The following is a 19828-nucleotide window of genomic DNA, read 5'->3' as shown; positions in this document are numbered from 1 at the left end:
GCAAAGACAATGTATTCAACATATTGCAGACTTTCTTTTGCCTATAGTAATAATGATTACTGGTGCTCGTGTCAGAGCATACCACATTAAGCTAATGGCTGTCCTCTGGCCAGCAGCAGGAGACAGATTACTACTAGCAGCTTTAAACCAGATGCACAACATTTCATAACCAGGAGAAAATGTGCAGCCATCACACCAGCAAGCACAAGAAGTACTAGAAAGTGTCCTTCCCATTTTAAGAGCTCGGCAGCACACACTAACCTATAGAGATGCTCACACTGGCTCACAAATAGCTAGTGTAAATACCAGAAAAAAAAATAATCAGGCAATGTTTCCCTGGTTAATATGCTCTTTTAATATTACCCAAGACAGTTCACACAGACCTGCCTCTAGCATACCAAGAGGAATACCCTAATTCACAGGACATCTTAAGAAAGGAGATGGTTTGGTCTCGAGAGGCAATTCCATAAATGCTGTATCACCTGGACTTTATTCAATGAGATTTGGGAAGGATTAGCTATTTCACAAAAGCCAAGGTCACATCTCAAAATTTTCCTTCCTAGACGTCATTAGCGGGAAAAATAAAGGCATAACACCATATGTACTTGATCACAGAATGAGCTCAGAGGATCATTGGAAGGAGAAACAGAGAAATCCCTCAGAATTTTTACTGAAGACTGCTGAGAGCCAAGTATTCGGGTTTTTCTGGGGAGCCTACACTGCTGATCAGCGTACTCCCTCCTCTGCTCATCTAAGACACTACGAAGCAGTAAAGCCCTCAAACTTTTGCTCATTAGCTCAAAAAGCAAGCTTTACCGTTCTTAATTCTGCAAGTCCACACAACATTTAGCCCATTAGGAAGGCAGTTATCCTGCCTGCGTGGTGTACACGAAAGGTTTTGACATTTAGCATAAGAGAAAAAGTAACCTTTTCATTGGCAATGGCAGAGACAGCATTGCATGCAAGATCGGCCACATGTCGGGGAGGTGGGATGGGAAGGCAATTAGGGACTTTGTGACATGCACTCAACCAGCTCCCTGCAAGCTCTTCCAGCAAGGGGGGCTGCTGGGACAGCGAGGGTGTTCAAATGTGCAAACTTTTTTCTGCAAGTGATGTGCATGCCAAAATACGCCCTGAAAAGCTCAGAGAATTTATTCCTAATGAAAAAACAAGCGTAAAAACGATGCTGTTACCTGTAAATTATCTTGTATTTTCCATCCCTCCCTTTATCCGATAAGGCAACCTCGTAGGTACAGGTGTAAGGCAAACCGTTGTTGTGTCTATCTGCATTTAGAAGGCCAGTGGGAGGTGACCAGGAAAGTAAAACTGTTCTGGCTTGAATATTTGTAACCTATAAAAGAAACATCAGTTACTCTGCATTCCAAGAAAAACACTACTCTCTTAAGTATTGCTTTTTCCTTGCATCTTCACAATCAATTTCTTGTAAAAAGGAATTTTCAGAGCGACAGGTGAAACGTAAAGGGTCAGAAATGGTCATCAACAACACAAACAAAAACACAGATTCATGGCATAAACTAATCTCTAACAGATGAGGAATACAGAGAGCTGTCCCCCTGCAGTGAACTGGCTTGTCATTGTCTGAGCATTCAGCAAAGGATGCCTTGCACCGTTCTGGAGGTACCTGCCGCTCCGGCCATTACCAGAAGGGAAGTGGAACTAGGTGGAACAAAGACTTTATCCTACAGATTGTTTCGTACGCAATTATTTTTCTAAAGCTTTTGTTAGGGAGACTCTCTAATAAAACTCTGATGGCTTTTTCAGTCATCCTGTTCCTTCTTGTAATTTGAAACTGCAATAATTCAACTGCGAGTAAATAAAATAACCCGATTCAATCTGCAAGGTTACGCTGACTCAAAAGCATAAGGGAAAATCATAATAGAAGTCCAACTTGTCAATTAAAAATTACATTGCAAATCAATCACTTTGTGCCCGGAGAGAAAGACTGCATGCATGATCTGTATTCATCCCTGGGTGTGACACCTCAATGGCAGATGGGTGAGGATTCTCTTCCAATAAAACACGGAAAAAATACCTCAAACCCCTGGACCAAAACAACTCTATCAGCCCACCAGTGCAGCTGTATTCTTCTGGAAACACAGGTCCACATAACTCCAGACTGCCCAAGCTTACAGAACTAGCATCGCCTTTCTCACCAGGAGAGCCCACTGGCACGGTGCCGGAGGCATCGTTCATCAGCTGCACGTACTGAACAGCAGCTTTCCAGAAAACAGCCTTCTGTTATCAAGCCAAGAAAGAAGAAAGAAAAAAAATCCTGCCCCCCCTCCCCGCCCCACCACTGTCTCAAAAGAAAAAGAAATAAAAAACAATAGTTGCCCTGGCTATCCTGGAAAGACAGCATAACATTTTTCTGCACGCCTTCTGAAAAAAGCCCAGGGAAGCCTCAAAGCCAACGTAGCTTCAAGCTCTCTGCCACAAACTCTCCACTTTTCGTAATCAAAACGACTATGTTTTTCTTTCTTAATTGCAGTGAAAATGTAAAGAATATTTTTTTAGCTAGCCTCCATGAGGAGGAGGCAAAGCACCAGGTTCTATATTCTTTATTCATTTCTCCTACGCATCAAATTTCACTGGTTCCATCATTTTAACAGATTTTTCCGACACACAGACCAAAACGTTGTTATTTCAGAAGGTGTAAGATGAATGATGCAGGTGCTTAGTTACACATTTCCTCCACTTTTCTTGAGACAATTGAAACACCTTACCCATAGATGACTTGGTAATGAAATCTTAGCAATCAGCTTTCAGGGACTGCTTGTTTACAAATCCGGCTTCTGGATATCTTTATGTAATGGAGAATATTTAACTTCTCACGTGAAAACACATTGCTTCCAGCTGAAGAGCACTGCAACTGTTGTGTGTGATACCCATATATCAAGCAGGTTCTTTCTGAGCAAGTCATAAATCTGTTTTTAACAGACTGACAAGTAGGTGACATCACAAAACGTCTCATCTTAACTTAAACACCATGCTCTCAGAAGTTAAAGATTTTAATTTATAGCAGCACACTTAAGTCTTGCCAAAAAGAAAACCTCTGTTCAACCTAATGTGAACAACAAGTTGTCAGGCAAGAAGGTTTAAGTAGTATCAAGCTCTTTTTTGTAAAAAACATGAACGTGCAAATTGTTGTACGAATTTTCATGGGATTTCTTGCTCTAGTCACATCTCTCTGATGCTACGAAATCAACGTTTGCTTCAAAAACTTGGACAAGTGAATACTGATACTGGATTAGACAGCTTACAAGAATCTTGAACGATTCAAATAAGACAGGAAAGTTAAATTTTTGAGATATATATACACACATATATGTGAATGAAATTGTGACAAAGATATTTAGAGCTAAAAGTCTGTATTTTAAATAATATTTTGATCAGAAAACTCGATAGTAAGATCCAAACAAACTTTTTTTTTTTTAACATACGTTACTGCTATGCCAGCTCAGCCCATCAACACGCAGTTTCTTTTATTATGGAAATATGCTTGCATAATTGTTTTTCATAAATTCAGACAGACTTGGAGCTGGAGGCATGATATTCTGCCAATGTTCTATTGAAATGTTTTTCTCTATGACTACTCACAAGGACACACGTATATATTCTGCGTACAGCAAAAACTCTGGCCTTTCATGAACTACAGCGATCTGTAAAAAGTTAGGTCTTTTATAGTTTCTTCAAGTAAGAGAAAGTATCTTATGCACTAACCACTAGAAACTGTTAGACTATTATTCTGAAGACAGCGTGCAGACATTTCCATGCAGAGGATAAAAGTCCAAACCCAGTTGCAAAGCTGCTCCAGCTACACCATTAACTTCTCACCGATACAGCAGCGTTCAGAGTGGCTGCCGGCGTGCCTCGGTGGTGCTATGTACACAGTAACTGCTGGCGGAGGTTTCAAAATAAACACCAGAAACAGTTAAATATAATTCTTAGCTGGGCTAAGTACATACAGCAAGTGTAGTAAAGCAAGCGAGGGGTCACCATCTGCATGATAAAGTCAGAAAAGGCAAATCTATACACTCCCTGGGTATAGAAAGCAGAACAGTACTGTGCACGTCAGCATGAGCACCGGGAACAGATTTATCTGTATGGATAGAGATAAACCTATCTGCTGCTCACCGACTAACAGACTCGATATCGTATCATGTTTACCAGCCAAAGGGCTATCTCTTCAATATCTGATTTAATGGCCAAAGCCACCACTTAACTTTACTGAGGAACTCCTACCTGGAGCAGGAAGCACTAGCTTTGCTCTGAAAAAGGGTAAGTTAAATAAATGGGGTTATGATACGCTGAGAATAACGAGCAGGCACTCGCAAACCAGCTCAGTAGCTTTAACTCCAACTTTTCTCGCTTACACCTGGGAAAACAAGCACCTTTCAAAAGATACTGAGCAGCTGAACAGATCTGGACCAGCCCTTTCCATGCCGTAAGGAACAGCACAGCTAACATGATGATGGTTGGCTTAATGTCACTACTGAACTCGCAGCCATAAATACTTAGCTGTAAGTAAAAAAGTTTAATGTTCATTAATGGTGCCCTAATTCCATCCGACCAAAATATAAGCAGCCAGAGCACCTCTTCCTAGGCTGGGCAGGTAAACCTTTGTGCTGCTTTCTAGTTAGCCCAGCCTGTCTCATCTGTCCCCAAAATTGCTGTGCTCCCTTTGAACAGGACTGGCTTAGCCTTTTAGCCGAGACCTGACAAAAGATTCTCCCACAAGGAGTTTTGTATGTCTGGTAAAAAGCACAGTTAATTAGTTTCTGAAAACTACTCAGTTTACACAGTAAATGCCTGCTTTCTACTCTATCAAAACTCAGTGGTGTAAATAATTATTTTATAAAAGCCCCTGGGAAAGAATCCCAACTCCTGCGCTACTTTAATATGCTTACAAGACTGATGAATATCGGTCCTTCCCGTCTTTCAGGTAACGAACAATGTTTCTGTACAACTTTCATTATCTTTCAAATTCCGGGTTAGCATTCACAGGCATCGTGTGGTTCGGGGGTTTATTGTACGTGTGAGAACTACACTGCAAGCAACATTCATTTACTCCCTTGAGGGCAGCGTTTGAAAGACTTGGGGGTCAAATGAATTCACGGTTGTTACCGGGTCGAGATTTTGCTTTTAAACTATGGCTCTAATCCTGCAATTTTAGGCAAAAATCCTGATGCTTAAATATGAGTTTCGTTGCAGAGCAAGTCAGCGGGAGCAGGCTGCCTTTTGGAAAGTCAAACTAATGTTCGAGCTCTGGCTCCGCAGACCTGCGGCGTTTCCCCGCGGGAGGTGATGCCCCCCGAGCCGCTCGGCAGCCACGCCGTTGGATGCGGCGACGCTGCCCCCCGCCACTTCGGAAACCCAGAATCGAGTTTCCCCTTCCCTCACCGAGGTATTTGCTTTAGAGAATGCTTACTTTGTCTGTGATAATGCGAATTAAAAATATATTTCGGTTCAAATAAAAACATTGGCGGGGGGGGGGAGCAAAAGGCTTCTTTTCAAATTTTTGCAGTCAAAGGGATAAAGCTATGATGACATTTACAGTTTGGTTGCACGTCTCTCAAACAGGTAACAACATCTATTATCGAAAACAGACTTTTTATAAATTAATAACTTAAAAGGTGTGTATATTTTGTACTCGGAAAGGTGAGAGAGACTTTGTCACATAGAGGTACCTGCACAAGCTACATTAAAGACGCCTCCAAGCGATACTATGGCTGCGGGGTCTCCTGCAGGAGTTGCTCAGATGGCTTCACCACCGCTCATGGTAGAAAGAACTGCTCCTTCGGACATATAAAAGCCATGTGCTGCAGACAGAGCATCACTCCACTGGCCACTGACTGACTGCTCTGTGCCCTTTCTTTTTAATTGCGTCATTTCTTTCTACACAATTGTTTTTCTATACATTATTTTATTTTTCATTCATATATGCATAAGGCTCACCAAGAAATATGGCCCAGCTGACTATTTATGCATAATATGATATATTTCTATCAGATATAATACTGACTATGCACACACATAATCATTCATAGCAATTAATGGTTTGTGAGACTCCTATGAGTTTAATTACTCACAAATGTCAAAGTTACAGAGAGAATAATAGATAATTCCCAGCATCTTCTCACTAAATGTCATTATTATTGAACTACCATTTGTCATGTTTTAGATTTCTTTGTCCAAGGGGGGGGGGGGAGGAAAAAAAAAAAAAAAAAAGAGAGAGAGATTCCTATTTTTGAAATAATTCAACGAAAAATATTTTTGTCTACTTCTAGTTTTTTGCTCCCCTCTACTTTAAATGCTGTGGTTACCATAAATCTAATTGTACAGAGCTCAATCCTGCAAACTCCTCAAATAGGTTCTCTCCTTACCTCTACAGATATAAGTACGAAATAACACATTTTTCACGTCAGCTCTCTCGATCTTTGTAGAAAGCACCTAGCTGTGGCATTTTACCAGATGAGCAACATTCAGGTAGTCCTTGGTACAAAAATATCGACTCACTCTGTACAATAAACTAGCCTAATTTTGTGTTAAGTGCACTGGCTTCCCTTCTGATCTCCCAGAAACTCTTCTCTTAAGTCTTCAGCTTAGTATTGTCACTTGTTTCTACACAAAATACAGCAGCTTTCCTTCTTGCAAACACAAACTCAGGCTGTAGCCCCCTGGTATTTATTATTTCTGCAGGTCTGGTTTAGAGTCTGGCTGGCTTTGAACCTGCTCTTGTACGATGCCATGACACTAGGATCCAACACCTACTGATGGAGCAATTCAAGACCAAACACCTTGTGTATTTATTCAGAACAAAAGCATCCAAGTGAAGAGAGCCTAAAAATAAAACAGCCTGTGTTCATGCCTGCCTGCCCCTGAGCCCTGCCACTTCTGCACCTAAGGCATAGCCACCCACTGCAGAATTTCTTTGTATCAGCCTCCATCAGCTACTGTTGAACCCAGTCTTTAGATGAGCTTTCCAACTGTTATTTTAGTTGCTTACTTGTTTACTAGCTTTCCAGCTGGACAGAGAAAGGTCTGAGCCCTGACAGAGCAAAGGAGATAAAACAGAGCCGTATCCCTCTGCCTTGCGACTGCTTCTTCAAGTGCTTGTTTGGACCATTCATTTAGATCAACAATACTCTTCTGGTTTTCATTTGACACACCAAACTAGAAAAACATCACATTCAAAGGGCTTACAACCAGATTTATTAAGAACCTTACCTGACTGTGGTCACATCCAGCATTACGGTTATTTACATGGTGATTCAATTCCATTATAATTCACATGCTTTTATGGCTCAAGATAAATGTAGAATATAGTAATTGCCATTGAATAATAGAATTAGCTTAACTGAATCAAGATTAGAGATATAAATTGCTCATGACAAATAAAATTAAACCCAGGGGAGAGGGAGTAGGAGCTATGTAGATCACCCCAGTGCAGAGCTCCCCCTCACGGCATGAATACTGGGAGTTGTCCTCTGGAAACAGGCGACTGGTGGGATTCCTGCAGTGGGCAGAGCCCACAAATAACCATGACCACAAAAGATGCTTCCAACGTATATCCTGGCAAAATGAGTTAGATACACATAGCAGCAACAATCTACACTAAGGAAAAAATTCAGAGGTGCTCCCCTGTGAAATCACCAGTATGTTGTGACACAACCTACATATCACATTTGCTATTTTGTGTGTGTGTGTGTGTGAGATAATTTGGGATCACATACCTGTGGTTTCTCCATTCCAGAAAGAATGTCTTGAACCCTTTTTGTTTCCGAATCAAATTCTGTAAAATAGAGAATGTGGAAAGAGGAAGAAAAATAAATGACCAATATTAAACAAAAGTGTCAGCTATGTCAATAATTCCTCAGGAATTTGTCAATAGGAGAGAGACATTACCTGCACATGAGCATCAGCTGTTTTGCTCTTGTGAATTTAAGGTATGCAGTTACATGGATTAATATTAAAAAAATTATAAAAGAGAAAAAGGACAGAATGAAACTTCCAGTAATTGCAGAAATTCAGAAAGGTGGGATTATTTGTAGAGGTGTCCTCCATAAACAGCGTTATTAATTGGGGTTTGCTTTCACAGAGCAAAACCATCCTGTTTCCAAAGCTTGGCCGTGGAAGAAGTCCAGGGGTTTGTACAGCTCAATTACTGCTGAACCTAATCCTGGTTTGTTAGCCAAACACATCCTTACTCCATCGGCTGTAGAGCTGGGCTATTTGCCTGCTTGCCAGAGCACGGGGCTACCGGAGAGGACGAACGTTCTTCTTGCCCCCGCGCAGGGAAAGCCCAGCCTAGCCGCGCGGGACGCTTGCCCCCAGCCCTGGCACGCACCTACAGCTACCTGTCCTTAACTGCTGTTACCGTTTAATGGTCAGGGCTCTTCTAACAGCCGCCTTCAATTATCAAGGTAATAAAGTCATGCCAGGCTAATTTGGATGCCTGACTAGCAGTCATCCATCCTCCCTCCCCGAGCCTTGTGCCTGATGCAGCAGCTCTTGCAGGGGCTACGCGGCGTTATCACAGGGCAGGGTGTGAAATACTTCCCCTAAATTAGACAGATTAACTGAGTGCAGAAGGTGCTGCAGAGGCATTCATCTGAGCCCTGGAATCAGCCTTTCCCTCATCCTCCCCCCCAAAAAAAGTCTTGAGGTAAAACATCAGCTTAGAGTAATGAGGTGACACAAAGCAGCTTTATTCCTTTTGGACTGCAGCACAGAGAGGCCTCACTTTCCACTACAGTATTCTCTAATGGAAAACTAGGAACATATTTTTTCTAGGGTTTTTTTGCCCCCCCCCCCCCCCCCTTTTAAATGTTCATGTAAAAAGTTTGCTCACCAAAGCAGAAGAATACATCACACCTAAAGCAAAATGAGCAGGACTTCTTTATAAAAAGCATACAAATTTGGCACAGGAAGCAAAAAATATTAATAAAGAAAAACTGGTAAGATCAGATCAACAGCTTTTGCAAATGATTCCCCCAAAGCCTGACCTACTTCTTGTAGCCCAAGAATGTGTCTTTATTTTTGTCTGTGACCTGCTTTTAAAAAGTACATCTTCTTTTTAAAAATTCCATGTGCTCAGCTGCCAAAAAATAGAATTGGCTGAATGCTGATGGCAGAGCTCCAGTGTAAATGCCCATCTCTCCCTACAAGAATGCACCTTGGTGCAGAGTGGGAATGACAGATCTCCTGCTCCGTGCATTCCTGGATTCTTTAGTCTCAGCCACTTGGAAAAGAAAGGAGTAGTAATAATTCAGGAGAAGAGGAGGATAGCATGATTGTTTCTTTCCATAGTAGATAACCCTCAGAGTGTATTATAAAGTGTATAAAGTGGCAGGATTTAGCCAGCATTAAGATAATACTGCCTTGAAAACTACCCAGATGGACTAAAATGGCTAAGGAAAAGGTTGAGATGCTGATCCAAGGGAAAATGTTATCAAAGTTTGGGGAGTTTCAGAATTCAGGGTTCCCTTCAGGATCAGTACAGAAGTAGGACAGCGCCACAAAAGCCTGGATCCAGATCTGGAAACTGCAGAGGTCCTGTAGGCTTATCTCGAAGGGATGCTAATCAGAAGCAGCTTCTGCAGCTCCGGAGCGTAACAAAAACGCTGCTACTATTTTATTGAAAGTTTATGGTTATTATGTCACCCCTAATTACAACCCCCAGAAGCTAAGCGTGAATCATTCTCAACCTTAAATCCTGAACATGTGGACTGAATTTTCTTCCTTCTCTCTGCTTTCTAGCAAGGATGCTATCTCTGTCACACTAAGCAGGAGAGGAAAACAAACTCTGAAGCCCAAAGAAATCTCACTTCCCTCTCCCGTGAAAAACGATCGCTTTGTACAGTAACTAAGTCCTCTGACACTTGCAGGTCAGGGCTGAAGGTTCAAACCGCTCCAAATACAGGGACTTCAAGACCTAAGGCAGTTGGGTATACCCAGCAATATATAATTGAAAAAAAAAAAAAAAAAAAAAAAAAGTACATTAGACTTCTCATTGAAGAGTCCTACTAAGGAATTTTTTTATATTAGCTCCCCAAATATGTAGTTTGCTCACAAGGAGAAGGCTCTGAGTACCAGATATACTGTAGCTTTCAGTTATTAAGGACATGCGGATATTTATGTGGACAATGCGGATATTTATGTCACCTAGAGTTTATACAGATAAGCTGGAGGTAGAAGAAAAGAAATACTCTTCAAAGATTTGGGGGAGAGGGAGAGAGGGAATGGGACACACACAGACCTAAGGTGACAATGTGAGTGCAAAAAAATTAAGAATTGAATTTAAAGTTGATGAATAATACATATATGAATGGGCACTCCAACACATTGTCTAAAGAATAAGATGTATCAGATGATGCACATATGCTGACCAACTATGTCAGATATCCCCCACGCTAAACGTCCTGAGTGTTCACAGGTGAGACTGGGCAGGTGCAAGTGATCACTTGCACACACACGAACCACTTCACATGTATAGAGCTGATGTATCTCATGTTGCTGATTCACTAATGCCATAAACCATTTTACAAGAACAGCAGCAAAGAAAGAAAAGTCTATAGTAATAAGTGCCCTTTCATCACGCTTTGAAATCACTGTACCGTATGGAAAGAACAGTGTGTGCCTTTGAACCCTGCACTGAGTTCAAACCAAAAAAACCCTATGAATAATGGGTAATGCTTTGTGAAAACAGAGCAAATGTAAAATTAAAGACAGAAAGCAATAAATATGAACGAGTGGTATCTATAATAGCATCAGAGAATAGCTCAGGTTGGAAGGCGACCTCAGGAAAGGTCATCGAGCCCAACCTCTGTCTGAAAGCTAGAAAAAAAAACCCAGTGCAAAACTGCCCCACGGAAAAACTTGTTAATAAAACTGAAGCCAACCTTTCTGGGAGAGAGAAAGTAGCTCACAGAATTGTCACCTTCTTATAGTATTTTAAATACTTAGTTTCCCATTTCAAGAGCCATAAAAAATTCTCAGGCTTCTATGGACGGTTGATCTCCTTTCGGTAATAAACATAATTATTCACAGTCTCCTGAGCTAGACTAAGCTAAGGAGGAGGAGACCTGTCCTGAATCCCTCCCTCAGTAGGGAAGTTGGTCTCACCTGCCAACTTCTCTTGTAACACATTAAGTATCAAGCTCAACATCTTTCCCCCAAGCCAACAAAGAGCAGAAATCCTTCTGAAATAAAAAAAGAAAGGGAAGAAAAAAACCCATCCTATATGCTCTACGCCGATAATACAGAATTGGTGAAAAGCCTTTTTTCCTAGCTCACTATTATTGTTACTCATGAGCCACTGAGGACTCTTCTACTAGATTAGCTCACTGGGGCATTTAGGGACAAGGAGCATGAGCATCTCCCAGACATCACAGATGCAGTGGTGGAAAGGTGGGGAAAAACAGGAGGAAGGAAAGGGGAAGCCTTGATGTGAAACAGGAGACTGAAACTCAGAAACATTACCTACAACCGCTCGGGAAAGGTGCTGGGTAGCTGAGCATGATTCACCCACTTAGCACTAACTGTCCTTGAATAACAGACAGCTGATTTGCTTTTAAATCTTTGTCCCTTCCTCTCTCTTCCTCAGCTAACTGAGCACCGAGTATCCGACACAAACACATAAAAGCTCTACGTGTCAACCCCCTGACGTTAACACTGGGCCCTGCAGAGACAGGCAGCGGACACGTGCTGCTTTCCTCCTTTGCCATCGGGAACAGAAGTTCAGTCACGTCAAGGAAGAGCCCAACTAACACTTCAGGTCATTGTCCCGTTATAACTTTTCCTCTCAACATCTGTTCCCCACATCTGTCATGGCAAAACTCTTCCTCCTAGGAGGAAGCTGGGGGTGGGGATGAATTCCTTGTGAATGCTCAACAGGGTCCTCCGAGGGACACTACAAAAATCTGAGTTATCCTGTAGATTTCAGTGTCTAAGAGATATTATAGCTGTCCCAAGCTGCAGCACTAGGTTCTCATTCCCAGGCTGTGGGTTATTTGGATCCAATGTATCAGACTAACCTTTCGTAGCAGAGAAGCCAGCTGTAAGACCTGGACCACATCTAAGTTTATATTTTGGTCATCTCTCTTTTTTCAGAGTTTTGGGTCATAACCAAAACTCCACAGATACAACCAAAAGTAAATGCCCCTAAAAATTAAATACTTTCTCAGCAGCTGTTTGGTGCTAACAGGTTTCAATGTTAAGTCTTGCTGAACTAAAGCCTTTTATTATATGCTTCTGTTAGCCTGCGTCTATGTTCCTTTCTGCACGTAGGGTACAAATATAATTTTCAGACCTTTCCAACCATACTTTTGAACACCAAGCACAGCTCTGAAAAACAGGAAAAAAAAAAACCCCAACTTGTCATTTCAAGGTAAGTTTGAAGTTTCCATGAATAGTTTTCACGTTTGCATGAACAGCAGCTGTGTATGTAAATGGTTTGAAATAGCTAAAAGCTCTAAACTAATTAAGATTTTCCCATTGCAACTACACATTTTAGGTTTGTTCTGCATTCTTTCCTTGGAAGAGAGGAAAAGGTCCAGCTCAAGACTTAGCTTCTGGCCACAGAAAGTATTTACTGTTTCAACAGCCTTTCCATTCCAAGGGAATGACATCAGCACTAGCACTTTGCAAACTTTTAGTCTAATTCTCAAGCAGAGCTCCATGCTCACAGATATGCCAGTCATAACATGACATGCTTTCTCAGAATTTGTTCCAGATTTATTGGGGCTGTGACCAGCTTTAATGCTAGAAAGATCTTTTATCAGTCACGTACAGCACAACCTACAACCCACAAGAAAATAAACTCTTCAAAACACGGCCCAGCTCCTTTGTGAACTGCCTGCCGGTGTCAAAGCTCAAGACACAAAGAAGAACACATACAGACTTTTTAATTTCAGAGAATTGTAGAAATATACATTAAAAAACTCCTTGTACAAGAACAAACCTAAAACTGCAGATGCCACGCTGCAGCTGTCACACAGAAAGCAGGACCGGGAGGGGATGTGACACAGTCATCGAGTCCATCCTCCTGCACTGAAACGTGATCATCTATACCTAAACCATTCCTCAGAGATGTCTGCCTAGCCCTTTTTAAAAAAACAAATAAATAAAAATTAAATAAATAACCTCCTGCCCCATGATCGTGGCAATCTCAAAACCTCCTCGGCTAGGCAATCCACCACAGTACCTAACTCTCCTCATCATTGGGAAGATTATCTCGTCAACTTTCCCCGCCGTACCTTAAACTTATTACTTCTTTCCTGCACACCCACTGCAGGCGAGTTCATCACCACTTTCTCTGCTGCTATCTTTCACATACTTGAAGGCATGTCTTCCTCTTTACATGAGGCGAGCTCATTTCTTTCATACCTGTATTCACCAGATCGCAGATCCCACTTACTGCTGTCCTCTGGAATGTTTTTTTTAAATTGCTCTCCATGCTTTAGAAGATGCGGTAGCAGCCCTGGCCACCCCACTCCAGCCAAGGCCCTAGCAGCACCAAGTAAGGAGAGACATACTCATTTATACAGCTCGCTTTGAGGTTTCTTCCTTCTATTTGTCTATATGGCAAATTGATTCTCGGTTTTTGTAGTCTGCTATACCTCCCTGAACTACTGCGCAGAACTACTGCATAGTAAAAAAATAAAAAAATAAAATGCAGGTTTGAGAAGGACTGGCTGAAATGTAGTACTTTGCTCTTGTCTTGATCAAACTGTTTTTCTTTGAAGGCCTTTTGAGTTCTCCTCCTGTCCTGTCCTGTCCTCCTTAAGCCACCAAGCCTTCTCAACCCTGTCAGAGCCTGATATGGACTATAATTTAATAAGAATCAATCCTTATTCCATCCTTCAGCTCCTTAATGAAAATATTGAATAAAATCAGACCTAGGACAGATTCCTGCCTAATCCAATTTGATGCACCTTTCGAGCTTGTCAGAGAGGCAGCCCAGTGCAGGGCAGGGTCACGGATAAATTGCAGGGCTATGTGCGGGCTAACAGAGGTAATATTGAGAAGAGCAAATCCAGTGTCACACTGAACACACGGTGCTTTATGGAACTCATCAGCACCACTTCCACAATGGGCTAAATGAGAGCCCCTTAGAATCAAAAACTTGTGAAAGAAACATTTGTCTTCAAAGCAGTCAAATCACACCATGCTAAAATATAATACACCAAGGATGATTATTAATTAAGCCTACAAATACCTGAATGAGATTTCTAAAGATTTAATATTTCAAATTTCTACTAATTACATGAAAGCTAATTAAAAAACCACTAGCGATAAAACACGACTGCAGCTCCCATGTCCAAGGTAGAGATCTCGACGTTATCTAATTTCAAGAAAAGATCCAATCATTGAAACACGTTCTAATTCTTAAAAAATAGCTGTGCACAAGCATCTCAGATAAGTTTTCCATTTCTAAGAGACTTCCCACTCTTGCTATCTTAATTCTCCTGCTAAAATGCCTGACTTGATATCTATGAGCCTATCTTTCAGTATTTGACCTTAAAGACCAAATCATATGTAGGTAGCAAAATAATCAAGCCACTCCCTACATAACTGAAGGCAAACAAAACAAAACCCTTGGATAAACCCCAGAGAAACTTACGTTTTCAGACCTCAAATAAGAAAAAAAAAAAAATCATCTCTAGCCATCCTGACTCACTGGGACTTCAAGCAAAGGATAACTGACATGTTTGCCTCAACATCACTGTATTTTAGGCATGAATTTAATCACATGTTTCAAAGATGTCCTGGCCATAGTCGATCTCTATTAACCTGACAGTTTTACCTTGACTGCTTCAGTATCCTGTTGTCAATGGGGCAGGACACTCCAAAATACCTGGAGTGCAAATTCACATCATATGGTTTGTCCCTCTGCTTCAAGCCATCCTTCTTTAACAAAAGATATCTGCTATCGCATGGATAAGCATCAGATGTTTTCACGTCAAGCAGATGTGGAACGACTCAGATGTGCGTAATGAAGTCACTTCTGCTAAAAAGTGTTTTAAAAATAAACGTAAGTGCATTCAATCCTCCCTATCCCCCAATATTGTTTTGATGTATATTTTTGCTTGGGATGGAGCAAGGAAAATAAGATCAGTAGTAACCTACAAGGGAAATGAAATGCTGGATGCAAGGGACAAACGGAGTGTAAGCGACATGTTGCATTTGTTTGTCTCTGCTTCTTTGCTGCTACTGCTGGAAGACGGCAATAACAACTCCTACTTTATTGGCTAAAGATCTGAGTGAATTCCTACTGTGAACACACAGTTGGTCCATTAGAAGGCAGAAAAGGGCCTTCTTAGTAAAATACAGCAACTTGCCCCCCCCCCCCATCTCTATCACATACATTTTACATCTTAAGAAAGCGCTTTGTACATCTCGCAAAGAAGATGACAGAGGCAATGCGCTGCATATGGCTGCAGCTGGCTGGTTTTGAAGGAACACCAAATTAAACAATGACATAACCCACAGAAACAGAGAAAGCCCAAGCTGAATCTGCTGGAACAACAAACCGCTTAGACACAGGACCTCTTCTTGGAGAGCTCTCCTTCGTACTTTTGACTTGTTTTAGCTTATTTTCTGCGTCAAAATAATTTTTTTTTTCCATTTTCAGCAGCTTCCCTTTTGCTATTACGTAACAGCAGCTGACACGCTACCTGGGTTTGAGAAGACAGCAAAAACTTTGCAGATAAAGAAGGGCTGACAAGCACGCTGCCACAGGCAGCGGCCACCCCTCCATCATTTTGTCAAGTATACTTTTAAAAACAGCACAGCTGATTCATACAAAAGGAGCTACCCAAGAACAACTATTTAAAATTCTGTTGATTTTTATTAGCATAATTTCAATGCTACAGGCTGCAATTTCAAAGCGCTCTTCTAAGTTGTGTTGGCATAAGCAAGACTCCTGTTTGAGCAGGCAGGCAAGCATCCACGTATGCGAGACAGGTGGAGATATGCTATGTGGTAATGCCTCCTCATTCTAGCAAACTCTCATACGTGTGACAACTATTAAAAAGGCTGAATCTTTGCAGCTAAAAAAATATCTTGAGTCGCTTGAGCTTGATCTAAAGCTCTACCCTTATCAGCTTGGAGATATAGCAGGTTCACCTTTTGGCTCAGGAGGGACATAGAGCACTGGTCCGTGGGTTGCATGCTTGATTTGCACCAGAAAGAGCAGCAGCTCAATGCTGTAACTCACAAGTCAAGACCATACAGGCAGTCTTTGAAAATAAGTTTTTCTTCTCTAGTCCTGTATCTTCTACATGAGCATTAGCTGTTGTGACCCTGTAGCCCACTGCAGTTCACCAAGTATGATGAGACTGAAATAAATGGCTAAAAAAAAAAGGATACGCAATCCATCCTTTCCAATTAAGTAATTATTTTAATCAACATTGTCCCTTCCTGCATCTTGTCTAAGGTGCAGCCTGAGGACTGCTGAGAGAACTGTTAAAATATAAGTAAGATTATTTGTGTTCAAGTAATGATTTTTTTCTGAATTGACAAGGAGACTGAGAGGCCCTCCTAAAATTTTCCCAGAGCTCCTGACTCCCACTTCCCAGGTAAAAATCTTATGTTTCATTCCTGCTACAAACTTTGCCAGCAGACGCTAATCTTTTCCTAGATACGATGAAGTTCTTCAAACCTCTCATGATTTTTCTATGATAGTTGGGATGCGTGGCATTGCCTTACCCTTAATTCCTTTCATTTCTTTGTGTACCGTTGCATGCTTCCCCCCTCTCAGTTCTCCTCATTCCCTGTAGCTTCAGCCCGTGACCGCCTGTCTGTCCTGCCTTCGTTAGCATTCCAGAGCCAGGGTACAACCCGGCACGGCAGCCTCCGGCAGCCCTCCAAGTCTGATGAACCGAGCGGTCATTCAAAAGGAGAAGTAACTTCTGCAAAGATCATCACCTTACTATTATTATGACCCCGGGCTGCCACAAGCGACGTGGCCATAAAAGCCCTACACGTTTCTCCAGCCCAAGGCAAGAGGAGGAGGGGAGGGACAACTGGGAGGCCAAGATACCCACGCGTCTTAATATGCGAAAGGCCTCAGTAGGGACTCAAAAGGTCGTCTGATGCCAGCTGTGAAATGACGTTATCTGGCATTTACAGGGGCAAGATTTCCTCTTGGAAAGAAAAGGCTCCCTTCAATCACGGCAACTGACTCTCAGCTGCCGGGCAAAGCGAGAGCCTGAGCACCACAAACACTGAAAGGAGCTTCACAACTTCTTCTCCTTACGCTGACAAAAAGCACAAATTTGACAGCACCGAAAACTACTGTCTTCTCTTCCCAAGCGGGTCCCAGTTGCATCTCACCACCAGCTTGAGAAGCAAGAGGCAGCACTGGCACGTCTCGGTCACTTGCTGGTCTCGCTGCTGAGACGGCCAGCAGGTCTACCTGCGGCAGAGGTGATCCCCGCACCCTCCAAGAATTGAGGTGGAAAGCACAATCCCTACCAAACACAGACTTTGACATGTCTCCAGTGTCACCGGTCTAGGGTTTTAAATCCTGTGACTGCTGCCCCATGCCGATCAGGAGATAATTTTCTCTGAAACGCTGTCTCCAATACAGGGGGACAATGGCATCAGTATTGAACCCAAAATAAAACTTACTTTTTCTTGACCTCCAAAATATGACCGTACGAAAAATGGCCAATAAAAACCTTTGATAATCTGCCCATTAAACACAATAATAGCATTTTCCTGATCAAACAAAAAACCTAGCAAAATAACCTGCAAAACTGCATATTTGCACAGAAGAACAATCGGACAGCACAGCCAAAACAGACTCCATAGGAGCTCCAAACTTGGTCGGGATTAAATGGAGCTCCTCAGCCAAAATTAACAATGTCCTTGGCAATGAACCTTATAAAGCCACTGAGTTTGCTACAACAATATGAAGGCAGCAGAGCATTTCCCCAATGCAAAGGCATAAGGCTATTCATTATAGTCTAAGCAACTTTAAGAAAACAACTACAAGCCAGATTTCGCCCTCAGTCACAACTCCTCAGCCTCGCTTGAATCAAAGAAGAAATTAATGGAGAAACGTCTCCTTTAGATGTCACCATGGGTAATTAAAAGTGCTTTGGGATGCTAGGTTTTAGCGATAACTACTATTTCAACTTTCAAGAACAGAGTCAGCTATTCATCCTTTACAAGAAGGTAAGCAGGGAAAACTTTCTCTAAAGCAGGGCAAATATAGAAAATGTGTCATCTTTTCACTGTTCTTGATTTTGTCTTAACATTTACAATAAAGCAGAAGTTTTATTTATAGGCACTACTTGTACTATCTGCATGTCTTTAAGAGGTTAGACTCTACAGGAAAAGTCTGTTTTTAAGAAAAAAAAAAAAAAAACAAACAACAAAAAAAAACCCCCACACTCCAAATTACAGCGCTTGAAATACAAAGATTTTTTCATGGAGCCTGCACTGGGATTTTTTCACTGTCAACCTAGTGAATGGCTGCAGGGTCACGATATTTTTTTGAATGAACCCCAGCCTAGCTTTTCTGTTACCAATGTAAGTTATTGACCTCTTTTTCCAGATGAAAACAATGAGATAATCAGAACGCAATGAGTGGTGGAGGAGATTGCAGTAATCCAGGAAAAGAAAGAACATTTTTTTCTTTCCACTCAGCCCAGGCACTACAGCTCAGAGACAGGGAAGACAGCGAGCTCCCACTCCCCTCTTTAAATCAACCCAAACTCCTACAGATTGACAACAGAACAGAAGTTATCTTCCTTGTGACAGATGACCATCAACTTACTGGACTAATCCCAGCCTAAAGTGTTTTGCAGTCAGGTCTGAATGATGAACTATGACTATGTGAGCTAGAATTACATTAAACAGAACATTTAATAGAGATCAGGTGCTAAATTCCTACAATGCAAAAGTAAAAAAATGCTGACGTGATGTTATCAGTGCCCTCCCATGCCTGTGATGTGAAGAGTGTACTCAAGAACGTTTAAAAAACCTGATCTATGTCTGCACCAGTTAACTACTACTGAGCTGGAAAAACTGCCTGTGCAATTAACAGTCCTGTACAGGACGAGGGCAAAATACAATCTTGGATATTTGCACAACCAGTTTCACCACTGAGAATCTTTCCAAACATTTAAAATATTTCACAGAAATATCCACCTGATTACAGCTCGCTAGGAAGGCTTCAACAAAGCTACAGGAATTTCAACTCGATCTGGATTTCATTGCCGAGATGAAATTCAGGCAAAAGTCACATGAATCACAGTAAATCAAAGCAGCTGCTTCTAAGCACAGCTCCTTACCGAAAAAAACCAAACTAAAAACAAATTCAAGCTTCAGGACAAAATCTTTTATAATAAACCTCGGCAAAACCTGAAATGGCTGCTTCATTTTAGAACAGTGTCTATCCCTTCTGTTAATTGCAATACTCAAAGTATCATCCTGCATTTCTAAAAATAAAGGTGCCCTGTCCACCCCCAAAAGAAAATATACTGAAGGTCACAAAAACTTTCGAAATCAAATTCCGCCCTTCCTCAGAAAAGGAAAACTAACTGATGGGTTTTGAAGCACAGCCTAAGAGAGTTAGGTAAACAAATCCCATTAACTTCAGTGGGACATGAAATTTCATTTCACCGCCTTTGCAAATCCAGATGAATATACAGATGAACATTGTTCAGAACATCTGGGTATACAAATAAGAGTTGTTCATTAAATTATTAGACTTAAAGGTGTTTTATTTTTTATACTCCGGAGGGAGGAAGTGTTCTACCTCTCCCCTATAAATACCCTCTCCTTTCTGGCTCAA

The 19828-nt window shown here is 41.5% G+C and overlaps 1 protein-coding gene across 3 annotated transcripts in view; it reads right to left on the bottom strand.

Moving 5' to 3' along the window:
• FNDC3B (fibronectin type III domain containing 3B) overlaps positions 1–19828 on the bottom strand; it is a 212079-nt gene that overhangs the window by 70272 nt on the left and 121979 nt on the right. For all 3 annotated transcript variants that reach the window (XM_030028612.2, XM_030028613.2, XM_041126803.1), the window contains 2 exons: positions 7755–7813; positions 1194–1351 (listed from right to left, as the gene is read on the bottom strand). In XM_030028612.2, coding sequence (XP_029884472.1) covers positions 1194–1351; positions 7755–7813 — 217 coding nt within the window. The remainder of the gene's footprint in view (positions 1–1193; positions 1352–7754; positions 7814–19828) is intronic.

Source organism: Aquila chrysaetos, chromosome 10 (genome assembly GCF_900496995.4).
Source record: "Aquila chrysaetos chrysaetos chromosome 10, bAquChr1.4, whole genome shotgun sequence".
Taxonomy (NCBI): Eukaryota; Metazoa; Chordata; class Aves; order Accipitriformes; family Accipitridae; genus Aquila; species Aquila chrysaetos.
The sequence above is the reverse complement of the archived record's forward strand: the minus strand, read 5'-3'. Positions and strand labels throughout refer to the sequence as shown.